Source organism: Eucyclogobius newberryi, unplaced genomic scaffold, assembly GCF_026437365.1.
Source record: "Eucyclogobius newberryi isolate DKJ021-1_F unplaced genomic scaffold, fEucNew1.0.hap1 SCAF_9, whole genome shotgun sequence".
NCBI lineage: Eukaryota > Metazoa > Chordata > Actinopteri > Gobiiformes > Gobiidae > Eucyclogobius > Eucyclogobius newberryi.
This window is the reverse complement of record NW_027316532.1, coordinates 11,582,867-11,607,194: the sequence shown is the minus strand read 5'-3', so window position 1 is coordinate 11,607,194 and position 24,328 is coordinate 11,582,867. Positions and strand designations below refer to the sequence as shown.

The following is a 24,328-nucleotide window of genomic DNA, read 5'->3' as shown; positions in this document are numbered from 1 at the left end:
ATCACTGGGTTCAGGCTGCACAATATGTATTGGGAAAGCTGGCTTTAAAATTAGCAGTTTGTTTCCGGTCCGTAAAGTATTTTTTTACACTTTTCTACAGTATTTTTGTGAATAGTGCGCAGTCTTTCACCAGTATCAACAAAAGTGCATCTTACCCATGGATGTATTGATCTTACCGCGCATTTAAATGTCGTTTACGGGATCAATCTAGCCCCGTCACACGCGCGCTGTGTACAATGGGCTTTTATTGTGAAGCTGCAGCCGGATGTGGCGATCCTTGGCCCTGGCACTTGCTAATGCTGTGAAAGGAGTGACTGTGGAGACCGTCCGCGTCTGAAACATGGGGGACACTGCGGGATTTCTGCTGCGAAGCTGCTGCTGAGAGGCCCGGGGACAATGGCGGAGAGGTGAGTGACTGTGTGACCGAGCCGGGTCCCCCGGGCTGGTTTAGACGGAGCACCGGGACCTGGCTCCTGTTAGCGGAGCAGGCTAACGCCGCTCGGACACCTTTAGCTAGCTCGCGCTGGTTTGCTCCACGGCATCAGGCTCTTTCTCTGCGGGGAAAATGTCTTCCACGTCGAACATGTGCTCCCGTTGACAGCCGCGGTCTGCCGCCGGGAGCAGGGTTTGTGCTGCGGGCGGCGGTGATGGCGGGTGGAGTCTGGCCGCAGCTGGAGGAGAGTGATGGAGATGATGGTGATGGAGACTGTGCTCGTGACGCTCGTGCACCTGTCGGACTCTGTTTGCTGGAATGTGGCCAAGCTGCCCAGCCCGGAACCTCCCGGGGCCTCCCGGTCCCGTGGGCTGGTGTCACACGGGCTCCGGTGAGCGCAGCGTCCTCCTCGTTTCCTACACGTCCTTCTCGTTTCCTACACGTCCTTCTCGTTTCCTACACGTCCTCCTCGTTGGGGCCAGTGTGGGGCTCCACAGTTTTGAGGCTTGTGTTTCATTTAAATTCTGAAATGTAAATGTCTTAAAAAGCATAATGCACTTCAACATCACAGTCACTTACTAGTGAACTTATTGCACTTTTACATGTTTTAAAATCTCTTATCTGATGAATGTGTATTGTATACTTGGCTGTATTGAATATTTGTTGTCATAAATGACTCTCGAGCCAGAGTATTCCAATACTGTTTTTGTGCCCTTGGGCAAAACACTTGAAGCAAAACACTTGGAGCAAAGTGCTTGGAGCACTTTGAAGGTAGAAAACCATTAAAAATGTGACTATTTACCGTTTTTAATGATTACTCTCATAACAGACACAAACATGTGTTATTACATGTGTTATTACATGTGTTATTACATGTGTTATTACATGTGTTATTACATGTGTTATTACATGTGTTATTACATGTGTTATTACATGTGTTATTACATGTGTTATTACATGTGTTATTACATGTGTTTGTGTCTGATCTGGTGGAAGAACACTTCATTAAACTGTCACATTAAAACATTTTATGGCACTTTAAATGATTATGATCATAAGTCTCAGACTCTTTCAAATGAAGTTTCCAGTGTGAATCTTGTGTAAATGTTTTTCTGATTGTGCCACACTTTCCACTCAAGGACTTTGATCTCAATGTGTTTTGAGCTGAGACTCTGTGGCGTTTGCAGGTTCTCCCTTTGTCTGCAGGTTCTCCCTGTGTCTGCAGGTTCTCCCAGTGTCTTTAGGTTCTCCCCGTGTCTTTAGGTTCTCCCCGTGTCTGCAGGTCCCCCTGTGTCTGCAGGTCCCCCCTGTGTCTGCAGGTCCCCCCTGTGTCTGCAGGTCCCCCTGTGTCTGCAGGTTCTCCCTGTGTCAAATATGATGGTGGCACCAGCGTGTTAGGGCCACGAGCGTGTTAGGGCCCCGGCGTGTTAGGGCCCCGGCGTGTTAGGGCCACGAGCGTGTTAGGGCCCCGGCGTGTTAGGGCCCCGGCGTGTTAGGGCCCCTGCTGCACTGACCTTCAGTCTAATAGGCCACATGTCTTATGAAATGCTTTATTTTGGGCTTTTTTAACGACTGGACACTTTAGCCGTGGTTGGGACGTCCTGTATTATTGTATATCATGATAATATGTGTCTTTCCTCAAATATAAATGATTTCTTGTTGTTCATCAGTTCAAACTTCATAATTCTCGAGGAGCACTCTGAACACATCCTATTTTTTAAACATATCCTCAAATATGTGTTTCCAATATTCTGCTGCCCTAAGTCTACTCCCTCTCCCTGTGCTCTGCACCTGAGGGCCCTCACCACAGGACTGAGGACCCCGCCACTGCTGAGGGCTTTATAAGCCTGGGACACTCAGAGCAGAGGGGTGAGGGCCGAGGGGTGAGGGCCGAGGGGTGAGGGCCGAGGGGTGAGGGCCGAGGGTCAGGGCCGAGAGGTGAGGCTTCATCGTCGTGTCTTTCGTGGGCTTCATCGTCGTGTCTCTCGTGGGCTTCATCGTCGTGTCTCTCGTGGGCTTCATCGCCGTGTCTCTCGTGGGCTTGATCGTCGTGTCTCTCGTGGGCTTCATCGTCGTGTCTCTCGTGGGCTTCATCGCCGTGTCTCTCGTGGGCTTCATCGTCGTGTCTCTCGTGGGCTTCATCGTCGTGTCTCTCGTGGGCTTCATCGTCGTGTCTCTCGTGGGCTTCATCGTCGTGTCTCTCGTGGGCTTCATCGTCGTGTCTCTCGTGGGCTTCATCGTCGTGTCTCTCGTGGGCTTCATCGTCGTGTCTCTCGTGGGCTTCATCGTCGTGTCTCTCGTGGGCTTCATCGTCGTGTCACTCGTGGGCTTCATCGTTCCACAGCCTTTTCAATATAACTTGTGCCTCCATTCGTCCCTTTTTTACGAATGCCCAGTGAGTCTTTCAGCTGTCCTAGCGTGCTAGCGTGCTAGCACTAGCATGCTAGCGTACAGTGACGTAGAACAATTTGACTGACTGATATTATTCTAGCCAATGAGCCGAGCTTTCACACTGTGGCTTTTAGGACTCTTCTTATGTGTATCAGCCTTTTTCTTTTTTCACCTCTATTGGGAAATTACACTCATATTTACACATTTTCACATACATTGTTTTTAGCAGTTATAATAGGTGTTTGTGGCCTACAAAACATCAAAATGTATGTTTTATGATCATAGAGGAGCTAAAATTGTAATAAAACAGTTTGGCACATATTTGGATCAGTTGAATATACTTTGATACAAAAAGGTCAACAGCACCAAAATGCCTGTTCCTAAAGATCTGAAACTTTACACAGTTGTTGTCATGACAACAGCATGTACAGTGAACAGCATAAACACACAATGAAGTATGTCCTGCTCAGGACCTTTACAAATGGACAATATTCAGGCGAGACTAAAAAAAGGATGTATTTAGTATGTTTGTGCTTCTGTAGTGTGAGTTCTGAAGCCCTGACAGTGTGACATCTGCACATCTGCAGAAACTAGAAGGCCTAAGCTTTCCCATGATGCATCACACTCACATGTGGAACGTAACATCCTCTTTTAAGAAGCAATGCCATTTGGGTCTGACCAGTGTGCACAGGTCTGACCAGCGCGCACAGGGCCAAATACAGGCAATAAACGCTTGCGCTTCCCGTTAGAGCGCCCCCTGTGGCTGTTGGCCTGTAAAAGTCTGAACGCAGCCGTCATTACCTTCCATCCATCCATCTTCTGCCACCTTATCCGGGGCCGGGTCGCGGGGGCAGCAGTCTGAGCAAGGACTCCCATACTTCCTTCTCCCCAGACACTTCCTCTAACTCCTCCGGGGGGATCCCGAGGCGTTCCCAGGCCAGCCGAGAGACATAGTCTCTCCAGCGTGTCCTGGGTCTTCCCCGGGGCCTCTACCCGGTGGGACATGCCTGAAACACCTCCCGAGGGAGGCGCTCAGGAGGCATCCGGAACAGATGCCCGAGCCACCTCAGCTGGCTCCTCTCGACGTGGGGGAGCAGCGGCTCTACTCTGAGCTCCCCCCGTGTGACCGAGCTCCTCACCTTATCTCTAAGGGAGCGCCCAGCCACACGGCGGAGGAAACTCATTTCGACCGCTTGTATCTGTGATCTTGTTCTTTCGGTCACTACCCAAAGCTCATGACCATAGGTGAGGGTAGGAACGTAGACGACCGGTAAAATAGAGAGCTTTGCCTTTCGGCTCAGCTCCCTCTTTACCACAACGGTCCGATGCAGCGACTGCATCACTGCAGCCGCTGCACCGATCCGCCTGTCGATCTCACGCTCCATCCTTCCCTCACTCGTGAACAAGATCCCGAGATACTTGAACTCCTCCACTTGGGGCAAGGATACCCCACCCACCTGAAGAGGGCAAGCCACCTTTTTCCGGTCGAGAACCATGGCCTCGGATTTGGAGGTGCTAATTCTCATCCCAGCCGCTTCACACTCGGCTGCAAACCGTCCCAGTGCATGTTGCAGATCCGGGTTTGATGGAGCCATCAGGACGACATCGTCTGCAAACAGCAGAGATGAGATCCTGTGGTCCCCAAACCGGACACCCTCCGACCCCTGACTGCGCCTAGAAATTCTGTCCATAAAAATTATGAACAGAACCGGTGACAAAGGGCAGCCCTGGCGGAGTCCAGCATGCCCTGGGAACAGGTCTGACTTACTGCCGGCAATGCGAACACAGCTCCTGCTCCGGTCATACAGGGACCAGACAGCCCTGAGCAAAGGGCCCCGGACCCTGTACTCCCGGAGCACCCCCCAAAGGACACCCGGAGGGACACGGTCGAAAGCCTTCTCCAGATCCACAAAGCACATCTGGACTGGTTGGGCAAACTCCCATGAACCCTCGAGCACCCGATGGAGGGTATAGAGCTGGTCCAGTGTTCCACGACCGGGACGAAAACCACTCTGCTCCTCCTGAATCCGAGGTTTGACTATCGGTCGGATTCTCCTCTCCAGTACCTTGGAATAGACCTTACCCGGGAGGCTGAGGAGTGTGATCCCTCTGTAGTTGGAACACACCCTCCGGTCCCCCTTCTTGAACAGAGGGACCGCCACCCCGGTCTGCCAGTCCAGAGGCACGGTCCCCGACCGCCACGCGATGTTGCAGAGACGTGTCAACCAAGACAGTCCTACAACATCCAGACACTTTAGGTACTCAGGGCGGATCTCATCCACCCCCGGAGCCCTGCCACCGAGGAGTTTGTGAACAACCTCAGTGACTTCAGCTTAGGTGATGGACGAGCCAGCCGCCGAGTCCCCGGTCTCTACTTCCTCTTCGGAAGACGTGACTGAGGGATTAAGGAGATCCTCAAAGTATTCCTTCCACCGTCCGACGACATCCCCAGTCGAGGTCAGCAGGCCTCCCCCCGCACCGTAAACGGTGTTGGTGAGACACTGCTTCCCCCTCCTGAGGCGCCGGACGGTGTGCCAGAATTTCTCCCCGAACTCCTCCCAGGCCCGGGTTTTTGCCTCTGCGACAGCACGAGCCGCGGCTCGCTTGGCCTGCCGATACCTGTCAATGACCTCCGGAGACCTACAAGCCAGAATGGCCTGATAGGCCTCCTTCTTCAGTCTGACGGCATCCCTTACTTCCGGTGTCCACCACCGGGTTCGGGGGTTGCTGCCACGACAGGTACCGGAGACCTTGCGACCACAGCTCCGAGCAGCCGCATCAACAATGGAGGCGGAGAACATGGTCCACTCGGACTCAATGTCCCCAACCTCCCCCGGGACATGGGAGAAGCTCTCCCGAAGGTGCGAGTTGAATACCCTACTGACAGAGGGCTCCACTAGACGTTCCCAACAGACCCTCACAATGCGCTTGGGTCTGCCAAGTCTGTCCGGCTTCCTCCTCCGCCCGCCAGCGGATCCAACTTACCACCAGGTGGTGATCGGTTGACAACTCTGCCCCTCTCTTCACCCGAGTGTCCAAGACACGCGGCCGGAGGTCAGATGACACGACAACAAAGTCCATCATTGACCTCTGGCCTAGGGTGTCCTGGTGCCATGTGCACTGATGGACACCCTTGTGCTTGAACATGGTGTTCGTTATGGACAATCCATGGCTAGCACAGAAGTCCAATAACTGAACACCGCTCGGGTTCAGATTGGGGAAGCCGTTCTTCCCGGTCACCCCTCTCCAGGTGTCACTGTCATTGCCCACGTGGGCGTTGAAGTCCCCCAGTAGAACAACGGAGTCCCCGGTCGGTCAGGGCCGGCCCAGCCTATAAGCGAACTAAGCAGCCGCGTAGGGCCCCGAGGCCACTAGAGTAGTAGCGCTGCTGGCGCGGCAGCGCACACAGCGGTAACATAACGCACAAACCGCGTTTATTTGTAATGACAATCTGGCAACCAAGACAAAACATAAACACAACACATGTCCAGAGGAATATATCCCCCCGATGCCGAAAAACGAAAGAAGAAACTTCTTGACGATGTAAAGAAACTGCAAACTCAACAACACTCTCCAGGTATTGAACTTATCTTACAAAGAGACTGTTAATGCTGCTGTTTGAAACAACCCGAGTCTGTCACGTTAGTTCGCTCAGACTGGAGGCGACGAGAGCTCTGCATCGCGCATATGTCTGAATGAAAGATAATAAGATTAACATTTACACCAGCCCGGTAGTGTCAGCTGCAGGTGAGGCCGGTGAGGGGCGTCTATGCCCCGGGTCACTAAGAGGCGGAGATCCGGTCCGGACGAGCGCCGTCTCGTCCAGAACCTCTGATGTGAGACTTTGGAGTGAACAGTGTGCGGCCCCTGTCCCGGGCCCCTGTCCCGGGCCCCTGTGCAGCCTCAGTTAGAGATGAGCGGGTTTGAGTTTGCGTCCCTCTCTCTCACATCACCATGTGTGAGATCAATCGTGACTCGTGATGTCTGTTTGACTTCTTAAAGTGCAATAAGAGGAATGTAAAGGTTTATGCGTGTAAGGTCCATCAGCCAATCACATCGCAGCATTGTTTCATGCAGGAGTCCAGTGTTTGATGTTCAGATCAGAACAAACATTTATATTGTAATTAACTTTTAATAGAGCAATAAAACATTTAAATTTATTTAAAAAGCATCATTAGACTATTTGTTATAAATTATAATAAATTTATAGTGAAAAATAACCAGACATATTATGATTACGTCTGTTATAGAATAATACTATATATTTTTTATATAAAAGTGGCAAAGTTGCAGAAACGCAGTCGCTTCACTATAGCTAGGTTTGGACCTTCACTTCACGTTCTGTTCATTCTCTGGGAATAACATTTTTGCACTGTGTAGCTTTATGAGTGTTATCAAGCAATGCTTATGCCATTTGTTTAATTTAATATAACTTGTTATGTCACTTTGGCAAGAAGGAACAGTTGGGAGCAGTAAAAGATAAATTACTAAGGATAACTATTAATTTTACATTTTCAGTTAAAATGAATCAATTTGATCATAATTATTTTTCATAGCCATTATTGTATCGAGTAATTAAGTACACTAATGTATTAATAACTGGCTTTAGTCATTTTCTCCTGGCTCAGTTTCATCACATCATCATTTTATAGCATTACAACCTCAACTTTTTACTCTTATTTTAGCCGGCTGGACCACATTAAAATGCACCAGAAGACCCAAAAAGGTCTGAAAATCTCCCCCAGACCCCCCCCTGTTCATTAATTTAAACTGCTAATGTGGCTGTAGACCCTTAACGCCCACAAATACGCCCAAAAACATATCTGGGACGTGTGTTATTTGTACAGGGAGTAGAGGTGATGTCAGCGGAATACCAAGTTGCATTGTAGGATTTAAGTTATCAATATTTGAGCTTGTGAGGTGCTGAGAATAAACTAACTAGCAAACATATGCCCTGGAGTTTTGGTGCGCTTTGTTTGCGTTGAAGAAAGTTTACATATGTGAATTGTTTACTGACAATGGCAATAAAACTGATTCTGATGACGTGGTGAGGGGCCCCCAAAAATGTTTTCGCTTAGGGCCCCCTGAAGGCTTGGGCCGGCCCTGCGGTCGGTGCACTGTCCAGTACTCCTCCCAAGGACTCCAAGAAGGCCGGGTACTCTACACTGCTGTTCGGCCCGTAGGCCGCCACAACAGTGAGAGACCTGTCCCCCACCCGAAGGCGGAGGGACGCGACCCTCTCGTTCACTGGGGTAAACTCCAACACGTGGCGGCTGAGCTGAGGGGCTATAAGCAAGCCCACACCAGCCCGCCGCCTCTCCCCGCGGGCAACACCAGAGAAGTGGTGCGTCCAGCCCCTCTCGAGGAGATGGGTTCCAGAGCCCAAACTGTGCGTGGAGGTGAGGCCGACTATATCTAGTCGGTATCGCTCAACCTCCCGCACAAGCTCAGGCTCTTCTCCCCCAGCGAGGTGACATTCCATGTCCCCAGAGTTAGTCTCTGTGTCTGGAGATCTGGTCGCCGAGGCCCCTGCCGTCGACTGCCGCCCAGATCTGTCTGCACCGGCCCCTTATGGATCCTCCTGCGGGTGGTGGGCCCACGGGAGGGCGGCCCCACGTCGCTCTTTCGGGCTGTGCCCGGCCGGGCCCCGTGGGGTAAGACCCGGCCACCAGGCGCTCGCCATGGAGCACCCATCCCTGGCCTGGCTCCGGGATGGGGCCCCGGTGACGCCGATTCGGGCGACGTAAACGGCCTTGCTTTTGTCGTCATCATAAGAGGCTTCTGAACCGATCTTTGTCTGACCCGTCACCTAGGACCTGTTTGCCTTGGGAGACCCTACCAGGGGCTTGAAGCCCCCGACAACATAGCTCCCGGGATCATTCGGGCACTCCAACCCCTCCACCACGTTAAGGTGTCGGTTCAAGGAGAGGAGCGGTCATTACAATGGTTATAAAGTGTGGGGGGAAGTATCAGCTTAAAGTCCAGATTTAAATAAAGAGAAAAACTGCAAAGTGCAGTGTGTAAAAGTATTGAGCCCCCGTCCCTGTGAGGACAGTCCCTGAGAAGACAGTCCCTGAGGAGACAGTCCCTGAGAAGACACTCCCTGAGAAGACACTCCCTGAGAAGACACTCCCTGAGAAGACACTCTTGTTGAAAGATTGGACGTGGACCTGATGGTTACACACACTCCACATGTGTGTGATCTAATCTCAGGGTAAATGCTGCTGTTCTGTGAAGGACGCAGACGTTTGTGAAGAGGAGAGAAAGTGTGGTCGGGGAGAAAGTGCGGTGGTCGGGGAGAATGTGCGGTGGTCGAGGAGAAAGTGTGGAGGAGTTTAAAGCTGGGTTTATATGTTATAAAAACTCTGGCTCTGAACATCTCACAGAAAACACTATTCAATCCATCATTGGAAATAGAAAGAGCCTGAAACGACTACAAACCGACCAAGACATGACCTTTTACGAAGACTAACATCTGGACAAGGAGAACACTGGTCACAGATGCATCCAAGAGGCCCCTGGGAACTCTGGTGGAGCTGCAGAGAGCCACAGCTCAGGTGGAGAAAGACTGGACAGAAGAAGCATTTGAAGGACACAGCAAACATGTGGAAGCAGGTGCTCTTCTCCGGTCAGGCACAATCTCTGTGCAGGTCACATGACTGAAAACGCCCACTGGCCCACATGGTGGTCCAGCATCGTGCTGTGGAGCTGCTTCTCTTCAGCCGTGACAGAGAAGCTGCTCAGAGCTGAAGATGGAGCCAAACACAGGAGGATCTCAGAAGAAAACCTGTTTGTGTCTGTGAAAGACTTGAGACTGGGGGCGGAGCTTCACCTTCTGGGGGCGGAGCTTCACCTTCAGCAGGACCACGAGCCTGAACATAAAGCCGAAGCGACAATGGAACGACTTCAAACCAAACATCATCATGTGTTAGAACAGCCAACGTCCAGACCTGAATCACACTGAGAAACTTCTGTTCACAAACGCTGTAGAGACAAACCCCAAAAGACTTCCACAAACTATTGACTCAGGACTGAAGAGTTTTAATGTTTTGTTGTTTTTTTTAAAATCTGGAAGTCATAATTTTCACAATTGTATGTTGTGTTTTGTGTCACAATTCCACAAACACTGGGAATAAAATGTTTAAATTTGAGGTCGTGACACTTCAGCACTGTAACTGTGTTTTAAACTCTAAGTGTGTCTTTCTTAGGAAATGCAGCTGTTTTTTCAGAAAAGTAAGATGTTACAAAAACAAGGATAATACGATAATTGTAGAGATAAACCTGTAAAACCTTGTGTCAGTCGCACAGCAGGACATTTGAGTGGACAAATGACTGCAGATTATTAAAACTGCACCAGGACCTTTACACTGCAGAGTTGAATTTTGGAGGAAGTGAAGCATTATTTAGAAAGTCCTTCAAACCCCTTGACCCCCATGTTCTTGACCCTCTGGAGCCTTTGTCCAGCTGACACTCTGAAGTCTGTTTTACTCTAATCACAAGTAGAAACGAGCTCCGCACAGAGGAAATCACATTTTCTTTGTTAATGATATGAAAGATTAAAGGTCGGGTCTGATTGACACTAGTTTGAGCATTTATTGTGTTTTGACAATTCTCTTTTCAAAGCTGAAGATAAAATCACTAAGAATAAGTTTTTAGTACAAAATGACTTAATAATAAAGCACAAATGTTTAGGTGGAATCCATCTAAAAGTCGTATTTTCATTGTATTTCAGGCGTATGCTTTGTGTGTTTGGAGTAAGAGCTTTACACTGATGCTTTACACAGGTTTACAGCTTTATCTTTATGTAAATCAAGCAGCTTGTTCCCTTTTTATAAGATAGTGGAATTGAAAAAAAATGGAATAAAGAAAGAAAAAGTCGTGTGGGATGTCCTAAGCGTCACAATTTTGGAGGATATATATATATATATATTTTTTACAGTTTTGAATGTTATATATAGATAAATAATATAAATAAAGGCTGTGATTTTGAAAGTTTTTCTTTTACTTTGAAATTGAAAATGAGAAGCATCAGCAAAAGATGTACAAATGATAAATCAGGCTTTTCCTCTGATTGCTCAGGTTGTTTGTCCAAGTGGGACATGGACATAAGGGACACTCCCTGCCACATGTGTGTCCAAACCTGTGAGACATGTCCCTGTTGAACTCGTCCGTCGTGTTGAAGTGTTGTCCAGCCAACTCAAGTGGGTCATTTGGAAGAGCCACACACGGGGTATTTAGGAGCTTAATCCTGACCGCTCTGAACTCTGGCTGCTCCGGCACATTCCGCCTCACACAGGCCGCGGTGGCAGCTCAATATGGATCTGTCCTCATGAAGTGGACACGCCTGGCACACGGCCACTCGCCACACAAAAGAACCAACTGTGGCCCTCACCACTGCCCCGAGCTGCTGGCCCTCACTGGCCCTCACCGGCCCTCACCGGCCCTCTGTGGCCCTCACTGGCCCCGCGGCTTTAAAGACGCTCAAAGGAAACAGATTTACACAATTAAGTTAAACCTGTGTTTCCAAATGTATTGAAGGTTTCAAATATTGATTAGCAACAACAGTTTTACTCCCTCATGACTGGGATCTGAATCACTCTGATGATGAGTTCACTCTCATGTTTTCTAAGATCTGATCTTTTTAAAATGAATATTTTCAATGTTTTAAAATTAAAAACATAAGCAACAACAACAACTTATGTAAGAATACAAATAATAAAATAAGGAAAGAAAAACATGCACATTACCACATAAAATCCAAAATAAAAGTCGGTGCCAGTGTTTATTTTTATTTTATTTTTTATTTTTTAAAGGATCAAACAGAAACTGAAAAAAAGACCTCAACCGGACAAACAAAAAGCACATATCTGAGATGAATCCCGCTCAGAGTTATTTAAATCACATGTATCACTTCATTTATGTCACATTCTGGAATTTAGAAGGTTTTTTATTGATTTTAAATGTTGTGAATAATACTTTGATTATAAAAAGCTTCCTTCTCCTTTCAGGTTGGAGTGGGTTGAGATCATCGAGCCCCGGACTCGGGAGCGCATGTATGCTAACCTTCTGACAGGTGAGTGCGTGTGGGACCCTCCACAGGGGGTCCGCATCAAACGCACCGGGGACAACCAGTGGTGGGAGCTGTACGACCCCAACACCTCCCGCTTCTACTACTACAACGCTTCGACACAGCGCACCGTGTGGCACCGGCCGCAGGGCTGTGACATCATCCCCCTGGCCAAGCTGCAGACCCTGAAGCAGCACACGGACGCCTCCAGCCCCCCTCAGGTCGAGGGCTCCTCCCCCCACAACAGCCCCGGGAGGACCAGCGCAGTGAGCCAAGAGGGAAGCACCTCGTCCTCTGTGGACCAGGACGGCTCCGAGAAGCAGAGCTGCAGGGAGGGGCCCGACAGGTGAGCACGGAAACAAGAAGGTTCTAATGTGCAGGATCCATGATATTATCTCAGTAAAAGGTCCTGAGGGGCCCTTCTGACGAGCTCTGTCCCTCCGACGAGCTCTGTCCCTCCGACGAGCTCTGTCCCTCTAGTCACTAAAGTGCATCAGGATTTAGTCTTTCAAGACACTCCAGAGGCTAATTAAATAATGCTCTGTAAGACTCTTTGTGGTAATAGTAACGTGGTCTCTCTTGTAGCCACAGTTGCCCTGGGGCAGACTAACAGAAATCTGACCCCACCCGAGTCCTGAACTGACCCTACAGCTTGTTCTACCTGTCTCCTACATGTTTGAATGACACTGTCTTTAGGCCTAACTCTAAAGAGAATCGCAGCGCGCTCTGTGTTTGAATATTTACCTGATAATTTTACTTGAGGAAGTTGACCTCGCCATTTTACCTGTTTTTTCCTCGTTGTTCTGTCAGAGTTTCTCCTTTCAGGTGGAACACGGGGACAAAGGAGCGCATGTTGATCAAAGTGACAGACCGTGAGCCCAGCTTCTTGGCCCACCAGGACAATGGCTACTCCTCCAGCGAGCACCCCCCGTCCGGTGCACCCGGCCAGACGCGCCGCACCTCAGGGGGGAGCGCCTCTGAACCTGATGGCTCCGTGGTGATCTTCTCTGAGCGCCGCCAGTCCCCGTTCCTGAAGCGAGCCGAGCTGGGTGGGACGGGCACTAACTGGCGCTCGTCTGCAGACTCACAGCCTTCCTCGCCCCGATACGCCTACGAGCCTCCTCTGTATGAAGAGCCGCCCTCTGAGTACCAGCCGCCGCCCATCTATGAGGAGCCCCCCTCTGACATGCAGCTCTCTGACTCCTCCTCCCTGTATGGCTCCAAGTCCCCTGCTCGCAAAAGCCCAGTGCCCCTGTACCACTCCCCAAAGCAGTCGCCCTATGGCCAGCTGGTCCTGACCCGGCAGAAGTGTCCTGAGAAGGCCCAGAGCCTGGAGTACAGCCCTGTGGGGAAGGAGTACGTCAAGCAGCTGGTGTACGTAGAACAGTCCACGTCCAGCCCACGCTTCCGCACCGCAGACCGCCTGCTTCGCTACGGCACGTCCGCAGGTTACGGAGGGTCTTATGGGGGCTCCTTCACTCTGCAGCACAGCCAGTCTCTGATCAGGGACCCGCGCCTACTCCTGGACTACAGCGGGGAGGGCAGCGATGCCCAGAAGCTGCTTTATGAGGACTCCATCTCATGGTCGGCCAGTCAGACCCACAGCATGTCCTCGTCAACCATTGGCCCAGGGCCCTTCTCTCCAGGTGGGAACCGCAAAAGGAAGAGCCGCAAGCCGTCTCTTCCACAGGAGCTGGCCCGTTGCGTGGCAGAGGCCGAGGCAGCGTCTCCGTCTGAGGCCATGCTGGCTCAGGCCCGGCTGGCCTGGGAGGCCCAACAGGTCATGAAGCAGAGGAGCAGCTGGGACTCGGGCCAGGCGGGGGGCTCTAAAGACGGCTATGAGAGCGACGGTGCAGTGCCTCTGCCACTGCCCGGGCCCGTGGTCAGGGCCTTCAGTGAGGACGAGGGCCTGGCTCAGACTGAGCATCACTGGAAACGGAGCACCTTCGACCGGCTGGGCTTTCCCCAGGCTCTGCTGGAGAAGAGTCTGTCTGTGCAGACCAACCTGGCCTCTCCAGAGCCCTTCCTCCACCCGTCACAGGTGAGCCCGTCCTCCACCCGTCACAGGTGAGCCCGTCCTCCACCCGTCACAGGTGAGCCCGTCCTCCACCCGTCACAGGTGAGCCCGTCCTCCACCCGTCACAGGTGAGCCCGTCCTCCACACCCTGCCGGCAAGACAGGGGCATACACCTGCTCCATACACAACATGTATTATTATTGTAATATTCACAGATGTGCTCTGTTCTGGTTGTCACTACAATCAGAGTGATATTTAACTATTTAATTCATCACTTGTACAGTGTGTATTAGTCTTTGAACACCTAACTGGACATTTCTTTCTGTTTGCTGTCCCCAGTCTGAAGACCTCGGAGCCTGTGCCCAGTTTGAGGCCAGTCGAAATGCCAGGAACATGATGCCCAGTGCGAGCTGTGGGGTGTTTCCAGAGTTCTCCCTCAGAAAGCCATCTTCAGAGACCGATATCGAGAACTGGGCCTCCAAGCACTTCAACAAACACACACAGGTACCACGCCTCCAGGAGCGGGACGGCCAAACAAACACTGTGAGAAGGCCTGACTTCAGCACGTGTCTCACCAGAGGGGGCTCTTCAGGCAGCTCTGTGACCACTCTCACCCCACTGCCATTAGGTCTTGGGTTCAACACCCAAACCTTTCTGTTTGAGGTGTGCATGTTTCTCCTTCTGTCAATCCAGAAGGTGCATCACAGGCTGATCACAGAGGGTCCCAGGAGCTGCACTGTGGCACCCGCTGTGTGAAGAATGGGTCAAATACACATTTCCTTATGGGAACAAAAACGTGATAAAGTTGATATTTGAATTGAATACTGCTCCTATTGAATGAGCGCTGGATCCAGTAAGTGATGTTTTCTCAGCTTTACCAGTTTTCAAGTTGGACAAAGTACTCACAAAATAACAGCAATGAGGCTTAAATGGAAACAAAAACATGATACATAATGACCCAAGTCAGCAAATTCATTAACCCTTAAAGTGTCAGTCAGAAATCCAAGATCAGAGAAATCCAGATGAGCAGTGTAGGTCACATGGCCCTTAGGTGGGCGGGTCACTGCCAGGGAGACCCTGCCGACTTCTTACAGATGATGTCATCCATCTCACGCTGCATTTAATCTGTCCATCTGCAAACCTTCTGTCTATATTCAAGTGTGTTGTTGTGTGAGTTAAGTTGAGTATTTGGATGGTTCTGCATGAGACTGTAGCACAGTCCAAGTACTGGTCTCACTTGCTGTCCTCTGTGGTCAGGGTTTGTTCCGGAGGAAAGTGTCCATAGCCAACATGCTGGCCTGGAGCAGCGAGCCCATCAAGAAGCCCATGATCGTGACGTCAGACCGCACTGTGAAGAAGGAGGCTGTGGAGATCTTCAAACTCATTCAGACCTTCATGGGCGACCGGCGCTGCAAGGCCGACCCGCTGTGCTTAGCTCTGGAGGTCTGTACTCACCCCACACCCTCCAATACACCTTAACCACGCCTTATCTGACCATGACGCACAGCGCTCTTAGCAGAGGGACGCATGAAGAGTTCACATTATGCAACATATAAATATGTAACGCTCACAGAACAAAATGTAACCTTTCCTGGATAGAATGTTCTTTAATTTGACCATCTGCGCTTACACTATTTCTATAGGAATAAAGACTGAAGAATGAATAAAGACCGCTATTATTGTGTTTTTAATATTTAAAAAGTGTGGTTTTGGTGTTGTAGCATGAAGCAGCAGGCCTCCTCCTCCTCCTCCTCCTCCTCAGTATGAGAATAGAGTTTGACATGTCCTTGTTGGTCCTGTGCCTCAGGTGGTGGTGCGAGGCTGGAGTAACCAGGGCCTCCGGGACGAGCTGTACATCCAGCTGTGTCGTCAGACCACAGAGAACTTCCGCTACGACAGCCTGGAGCGCGGCTGGGAGCTTATGGCCATCTGCCTCGCCTTCTTCCCCCCCACGCCCCGATTCCACAACTACCTGGAGGGCTACATCCAGAGACACATGGACCCGCTCAACGACAACAAGGGTGAGGACGCATTCAATCTAGTTTGCCTTTTTCCGGCTCTATAATTTTGGACCCATCTTTATTGAAAAAAAATTTAAAAAATCTATTCTATGATGGATCTTATGTGGGTTGGACAATATTGATCAAACCTACATTATGTATTAATTTGTAAAATGTATTATTTATAGAATACTTTGAGCTTGAGCTTGTAGACAGTGAGGTCACTTCCTGCTGGAGCAAACACACTTCCATTGATATTTCCTTTGACCAGTATAAATCTGCATCTTTATCTTTGTTCAAAACACTGTTCTGCTTGAGATCAGTTGGATCATTGGACTAAGTATTCCATTAACATTAAAAGTGCTATTCATAACTTTTCAGATGCCATTGCAATAAACATGTTGAAATCATTCTTATAATTCAACTTGTGTCACACTGGTCAAACACGACTCACAAACACAGGAACAACAACAACTGAACACAATAGAAAAAATGGAGGGCAAAAAAATTCAAAAAGCTCACAGACTGATCCAAAAATAGATCAGAGGCTGGAGGTAAAAAGGCTCTGGTATTGCAGTTCTAGCTCTTTCACCTGGGCACGTGTCCCAGCAGTCTAAGCTTCCAGACTTCCTTCTCCCAGACACTCCTCCGGGGGATTCCGAGGCGTTCCCAGGCCAGCCCAGAGACATAGTCCCTCCAGCATGCAATAGTATAATAGTATAGTATAATATTCCACCAAAGCACTACAGAAGACTGCAGGAGCTCACATCTGTTTCCACAAGAGCCAGTGACACCCACTGTAGCAAATGGGGCTTTTAAATCATGTATGTAGAGTTGTGAAAGCATTAAATTATGTTACATTTAAATTGTGACATTAAATCAAGCGTACAATGCAATGAATTGTGATTAATCATATTTCAAGCACAAAGTCACAGATATTTGGGTCAAATTAATTTTTGAGTTTGAACTAAAATCATGTTATTAATGGGCACGTTTCAACTGACAAAACAAACTGCAAGATAAAAACAGAACATTTACTGTTAAGCCCAGTTTATCTTCATAACTGTATTCCCTGTACCTCTGGATGTAGCACAAATGTAGTTTGGACAATTTTCATCTGCTGCGGGCGGACAGAACGAGAGAATGCGGGAAGAAAAGAGGTGGAGGTCTGGCGGTGTATGTGAACACGAGCTGGTCCAAACCCGAACACTGCACAGTGAGGGAGCAGCTATGTAACAAGGATATTGAACTATTGGCTATTGGCATGAGGCCATAATATCTGCCCCGGGAATTCTCACATGTGATTTTGATCGCAGTCTATGTGGCCCCGTCTGCCAATGCTGAAAATACTTGTGAAGCACTGCTCTCCTGCACTTGTAGGCTGCAAACACAGCATCCACAGGCTCTCTTCCTCATCTCTGGTGACTTTAACCACGCTTCTCCCTCTTCTGTTCTACCAACATACACCCAGTATGTTACCTGCCCCACCAGAGAGAATAGAACATTGGACTTGTTTTTTGCCAACACCAAGGAGGCTTATTCCTCTTCCCCCCTCCCTCCCCTGGGCAGCTCGGACCACAACCTTGTACATCTGAGGCCTGTGTATGAACCCATCGTGCGCAGGCAGCCTGTGGTGTCCCGTGAGGTGAGGATGTGGTCTGCTGAGAGCGAGGAGGCTCTGAGGGACTGCTTCAGCACCACTGTCTGGATTGAGCTTTATGACCCACATGGGGAGGACATCAACACCATCACAGAGTGCATCACGGACTACATCAACTTCTGTTTTGAGAACATTGTTCCCTCCCGGACGGTGCGGTGTTTTCCAAACAACAAGCCATGGATTAACCGTGATCTGAAGGCTCTGCTGAAGGAGAAGAAGAGAGCCTTCAGGTCAGGGAACAAGGAGGAGCTGAGGACTGTGCAGAAGGAGCTGAGGAGGAAGATCAGGCAGGCTGAGGCCGGCTGCAAGAGGAGGATGGAGGAGCAGCTGCAGCAAAAGAACATTCAGGGAGTGTGGAGAAGCCTGAAAACCATCTCGGGCTTCAAAATCCCCCCTGCCCAGACAGAGGGGCATCTACAGTGGGTGAATGATTTAAATGCTCACTTCTTGAGGTTTGATCAGTCACCCGCCCCTCCCCCTGCACAGCTGCATGCTCCCTCTTCCACAGCTGGACAATGCCATGCATCTGTTCCTCTTCGCTTATCTGCCCCGGACCATCAGCTCCCCACTTCGCCTGAACTCACCCATCCCCCCAGCACACGGTCCCCCTGCCAACCACGACTGTCACAGCAGCACAGGTGAGGAGTGAGCTGAAGAGGAATAAAGTGAGGAAGGCAGCAGGACCTGATGGCATCAGCCCCAGGCTCCTCAAGTCCTGCGCAGATGAACTGTGTGGAGTTGTGGAGCATGTCTTCAACATGAGCCTGAAGCTGAGGGTGGTACCACAGGTCTGGAAGACCTCCTGTCTGGTACCTGTGCCTAAGACACCGCGCCCCAAAGACCTCAACAGCTTCAGGCCAGTGGCTCTCACGTCCCACCTGATGAAGACACTGGTGCGGCTGGTCCTGGACCACCTCCGCTCCACCGTGAGCTCAGCCATGGACCCGCTGCAGTTTGCATATCGGTCTGGCATCGGAGTGGAGGACGCCGTCATCTCCCTGCTGCACCGCTCTCTCTCTCACCTGGAAAAGCCTGGCAGCTCTGTGAGGATTCTGTTCTTCGATCTTTCCAGCGCCTTCAACACCATCCAGCCGCTGCTCCTGAGGGACAAGCTGGAGACGGCTGGTGTGGAGTATGACCTGGCAGAGTGGATCCTGGACTACCTCACAGACCGACTCCAGTTTGTGAGAGCCCGGAACTGTGTGTCTGACACTCGGACCTGCAGTGTGGGGGCGCCCCAGGGCACTGTCCTCGCGCCCTTTCTCTTCACCCTTTACACTGCAGACTTCAGACATGACACGGACAGCTGTGTCCTGCAGAAGTTCTCTGACGACTCTGCCATCATCGGACTCATCACGGACGACGATGACGAGGACGAGGAGTACAGGGGACTGGCGCAGGACTTTGTGGACTGGTGTCAGCGGAACCACCTCCTCATCAACGCGGGGAAGACCAAGGAGATGGTGGTGGATTTCCGCAGACGCCACCCCACTGCCCCCTCGCCAGTGAACATCCAGGGACGGGACATTGAGAGAGTGAACTCATACAAGTACCTGGGTGTTCATCTGAACCACAAACTGGACTGGAACACAGACGCACTGTACAGGAAGAGCCAGAGTCGGCTCTACCTCCTGAGGAGACTCAGGTCTTTTGGAGTGACAGGGCCACTCCTGAAGACCTTCTACGACTCTGTGGTGGCATCAGCTCCTGTAGGTGTGGCCTGCTGGAGCTGCAGCATCACAGAGAGGGAGAGGAAGAGGCTGGACAGAGTCATCAAGGAGTCCAGCTCCGTCCTGGGCTGTGCTCTGGACTCGGTGCAGGAGGTGGGGGACAGGAGGGTCCTGGCTAGATTCACATCTATGCTGGACCATGAGTGTCACCCCCTGCAGGACACTTTCTCCGCTCTGGAGAGCAGCTTCAGTGAGAGACTGATCCACCCTCGATGTGTGAAGGAAAGGTTCCGTAGGTCTTTCCTTCCTGCTGCTGGCAGACTTTATAACAAAAACTGTTAGTACTGAACACTCGCAGTACTGACCTAACCTAATACTGATGTGCAATTCTGTCATATGTGCAATTGCTGTTGGAATTCATGTGCAATTCATGTGCAATTACTGTGAAATTCATGTGCAATCTATGTGCTGTCGTGACACATATTCATGTGCAATTACTGTCGTGATCACATGCAATGGTATTTATGTATTTATTGTCTATGGGAGTTTTTATTTATTTATAGGAGATCTTCTACTGAAAGTGTTTTTCAGACTTCCTATAAGTGATCTGTTCTTCTGTATCTACCTCTGTGTCTACCTGCGTTGCACCAATGAAATTTCCCCATGTGGGCCAATAAAGGAATATCTTATCTTATCTTATCTTACAAAGGGGCGACAGCAGCTCTGTGACCTTGACCTGCCCTTGACCATGAAGTGCTGCTCATGTGGAACAAATGCATTCATCAAAACTCCTGTGGCTGTGCGCTCGCTAACACACGAGCTTAATGTGTCATGGATCTGGACTCACTGCACAGTTTTCTCTGTCTGCTTATATTCTAGGCGTGGCCATCAGCAGCTATGCCAAATATTGCTACAGGAAGCTGACCAAGGCTGCTCTGACCGGAGCCAAGAAGGTAGGGCACTTAGCTGTGTAAAAAGCCACTTTAGATATTCATAACTCTGCATTGGTAGAAGCTCTAAATCTTTAATGTTGAGTATTTCCTCCATTGGTTGGATTGATGAAGTGTTGATGGTCAGTAGCGGGCAGCAGGTGGAGACTCAGTGCTGTGTGTGGTGCAGGGTCTGCAGAAGCCTTGTCTGGATGAGATCAGACATGCTCAGAAGGCCATCTTCAGCCCCTCTATGTTCGGCTCGTCTCTGGAGGAGGTCATGGCCCTGCAGAAGGAGCGCTACCCGGACCACCAGCTCCCATGGGTGCAGACCCGCCTCTCAGAGGAGGTCCTGGGGCTTAATGGAGATCAGACTGAGGGCATCTTCAGGTCAGTGCATGTGCTCAGTTTACTCACATTCAGTCAGTTGAAAAACCTATGAATGGATTTAATTTATAACCTGTGAAACGGCCTCTAAATGTGGTCGATGGCAGTATCAGAGTGCAGAGTAGAGCCATGGCTGGTGTAGAGCAGGAGCCTGACCCTGGTGTGTGACTTTGACCTGTCCAGAGTTCCTGGAGACATCGATGAGGTGAACGCTCTGAAGCTGCAGGTGGACCAGTGGAAGATCCCCACGGGCCTGGAGGATCCTCACATCCCAGCCTCTCTGCTGAAGCTCTGGTACCGCGAGCTGGAGGAACCACTCATCCCTCACGAGTTCTACGATGAGTGCGTCCGTCACTATGACAACCCTGAGGCTGCGGTCACCGTGGTGCTGGGCCTGCCGCACATAAACAAGCTGGTGCTGTGCTACCTCATCCGCTTCCTCCAGGTAACGCCCTTCAGTCAACATAAACACTGATCCAGGTCAGGGGTCAAATACAATTGTCCAAGATCTCCTGAAGCTCCTGAACACAGAGTATATGATATTCAAGGATTTTCATTTGAATAGAAACTGTTAATAGCTCTTTTAAGGCTGATTTGAAGCCTGTGCAGTGGAGACTAGATCACACTGGACTGGTCTGAAGTGACATGTTCTGCACCATGTTTAACATGATCAGAACCTGTCCACAAATGCTGTGATGTGGTTGGCTCTTTCACAAGAGAAGCTGCACAGTGAGCTCCTCAGGACACACATATGTCCTCAGAGCGGGAGCAGAAGTGGATCAGACCTGAGTTTTGTGGCCTAGGACTTTGATTAAAAAAACAATGTAGGATGTACGTAAGAAGAAGGTTACGCATGTAACTGTGGTTCTATGAACCCCAGATGGCAACCAGAGGCAAAGCACCAGCAAAGTCCCTCAGAACCTAGAGAACCCCGAGTGAACCCAGAGAACCCCGAGTGAACCCCGAGTGAACCCAGAGAACCCCAGGAACAGAAACACATGAAGTGACTAAGGCATTACTACAGCCACATTCACCTCCTCTAGATGCAGCACCTCTGAAGCCTCGAGAAGCAAAGGACACTACACCCCAGCAAGGACACTACCCCAACAAGGACACTACACCCCATCAAGTACACTACACCCCAACAAGGACACTACACCCCAACAAGGACACTACACCCCAACAAGAACACTACACCCCAACAAGGACACTACACCCCATCAAGGACACTACACCCCATCAAGGACACTACACCCCAACAAGGACACTACACCCCAACAAGTGACAGTGGACCCCTGGTGCAGGAGGCGTGGTGCTTCAGTCCTATATAAGAGGATGATGATCACAATAGTCACTCAATAGCACAGAGAAGATTTCTGTGCTTTTCTCTCACAGGATTTAACACTTTGATTTCTCCACTAGTTCCGGACGCTTCGACCAATCTGATTCTAATATTTGTCATGACGTCCGGGGTGATCTAGTGTAGACCCCAGAGAGATCTAGTGTAGACCCCAGAGTGAACTAGTGTAGACCCCAGAGTGATCTAGTGTAGACCCCAGAGTGAACTAGTGTAGACCCCAGAGTGATCTAGTGTAGACCCCCAGAGTGATCTAGTGTAGACCCCCAGAGTGATCTAGTGTAGACCCCCAGAGTGAACTTGTGTAGACCCCCAGAGTGATCTAGTGTAGACCCCAGAGTGAACTAGTGTAGACCCCCAGAGTGATCTTGTGTAGACCCAGTGAGTGACTCAGCACTAAGAACACACTTTAAAAACTGACTTTAAAATGACACATGTCCAATAATCTTCCATGTGCTTTTATTAAGATAGAATAGAATAAAGCTCAGATTGAATTATTTCTTTCTTCACATTGTGTTTGTGATGTCAGTTTGAGTTTGTGCTGCTTTGCTCTGATTGGCTGTGACGTTGCTGTGATTGGCAGGTGTTTGCTCAATCTGCCAACGTGACCATCACAAAGATGGACATGAACAACCTGGCCATGGTCATGGCGCCCAACTGTCTGCGCTGCCAGTCTGACGACCCTCGCATCATCTTTGAGAACACTCGCAAGGAGATGTCCTTCATCCGCCTGCTCATCCAGCGCCTGGACACCAGCTTTATGGACGGCATCCTATAGCCGTCCCCCAGATCTGTCCTCAGCCTCCATCATCCTTTACCTGTGTGTGTACCAGCTGTCCTCCTCCTGGGCCTCCTCCTGGTCCTCCTCCTGGTCCTCCTCCTGATCCTCTACAGCCCTGGTCCTCCTCCTGGTCCTCCTCCTGGTTCTCTACAGCCCTGGTCCTCCTCCTGGTCCCCGTCCTGGTCCTCTACAGCCCTGGTCCTCCTCCTGGTCCTCCTCCTGGTCCTCCTCCTGGTTCTCTACAGCCCTGGTCCTCCTCATGGTCCTCCTCCTGGTCCTCCTCCTGGTCCTCTACAGCCCTGGTCCTCCTCCTGGTCCTCCTCCTGGTCCTCCTCCTGGTTCTCTACAGTCCTGGTCCTCCTCCTGGTCCTCCTCCTGGTCCTCTACAGCCCTGGTCCTCCTCCTGGTCCTCTACAGCCTTGGTCCTCCTCCTGGTCCTCCTCCTGGTCCTCTACTGCCCTGGTCCTCCTCCTGGTCCTCTACAGCCCTGGTCCTCCTCCCAGTCCTCCTCCTGGTCCTCCTCCCGGTCCTCCTCCTGGTCCTCCTCCCGGTCCTCCTCCCGGTCCTCCTCCTGGTCCTCCTCCCGGTCCTCCTCCTGGTCCTCCTCCCGGTCCTCCTCCCGGTCCTCCTCCTGGTCCTCCTCCCTGTCCTCCTCCCGGTCCTCCTCCCGGTCCTCCTCCTGGTCCCTGCGCTTCCTTATACAGCCTCTGCCTCAGCTCAGACTCACACTAAACACTCGTTCTCTGTTCGTCTTTCAAGTTGCATTTCCGTGTCTAATGTTGGTTGAGCAGGACATGACCACGCCCTTCACTTCTCCATGGCTTTTCTAGAAGGGCACGTGTTCAGGGCTCCTCCCACATATTCAGGGCTCCTCCCACACGTACATTTAAAGGGGTCGGGCCCATTTTGTATTCACTGCCAGCGCACGCTGTCCACTGACAAGAACGTCTGCTGAATTAGGAGCTACTGCTCCTGCATCGTTCTGTTTAGTGCCTGCTCAGAGTGAGTGCAAACACACACACACACACACACACACACACACATGCTCACACACACACTCGCACACACACTCACACGCACTTACACACACACACATGCTCACACTCACACACTCACATGCACACGCACGCACTCACACACACACACACTTACACACACGCGCACACACACGCACGCACTCACATACACACACACACACACGCACACTCACGCATACACTCACATGCACACATACGCACACTCACGCATACACTCACATGCACACACACACACTCACATGCACACACACGTGCGTACATGCACACACATACACTCACATGCACACCCTCACATGCACACACACACACGCGCACATGCACACACATACACACACTCACGCATACACACATACGCACGCACACACACACACACATGCACACACACACACATAGACACACAAACACACACACCTCGATACTGAATGTCATAGCCGTCCCTTTCACTCTAAAGGTACCCCCCTCCTAGTCTTTGATACATTTGGTAAGCAGCACTTGTTGCTCTTTGAAAGTAAAAGTATTCTTTTTACAGGACTTTATTTATTAATATTTATTTCATGTGAGTAATGCCTTGTTGAGATGTTGTACAGTGTGTGACACAT

At 50.4% G+C, this 24,328-nt stretch overlaps 1 protein-coding gene across 1 annotated transcript; it reads left to right on the top strand.

Moving 5' to 3' along the window:
• The first annotated feature begins 270 nt into the window (after nt 1–270).
• arhgap39 (Rho GTPase activating protein 39) lies at nt 271–22,850 on the top strand. The gene is made up of 10 exons (XM_072438535.1): nt 271–407; nt 11,833–12,237; nt 12,702–13,932; nt 14,248–14,412; nt 15,166–15,351; nt 15,716–15,929; nt 20,118–20,191; nt 20,358–20,557; nt 20,738–20,999; nt 22,495–22,850. The coding sequence occupies exons 1-10, from the start codon at nt 397–399 to the stop codon at nt 22,687–22,689; spliced, it is 2,943 nt and encodes a 980-aa protein (XP_072294636.1). The 5' UTR covers nt 271–396; the 3' UTR covers nt 22,690–22,850.
• The last annotated feature ends 1,478 nt before the right edge of the window (nt 22,851–24,328 follow it).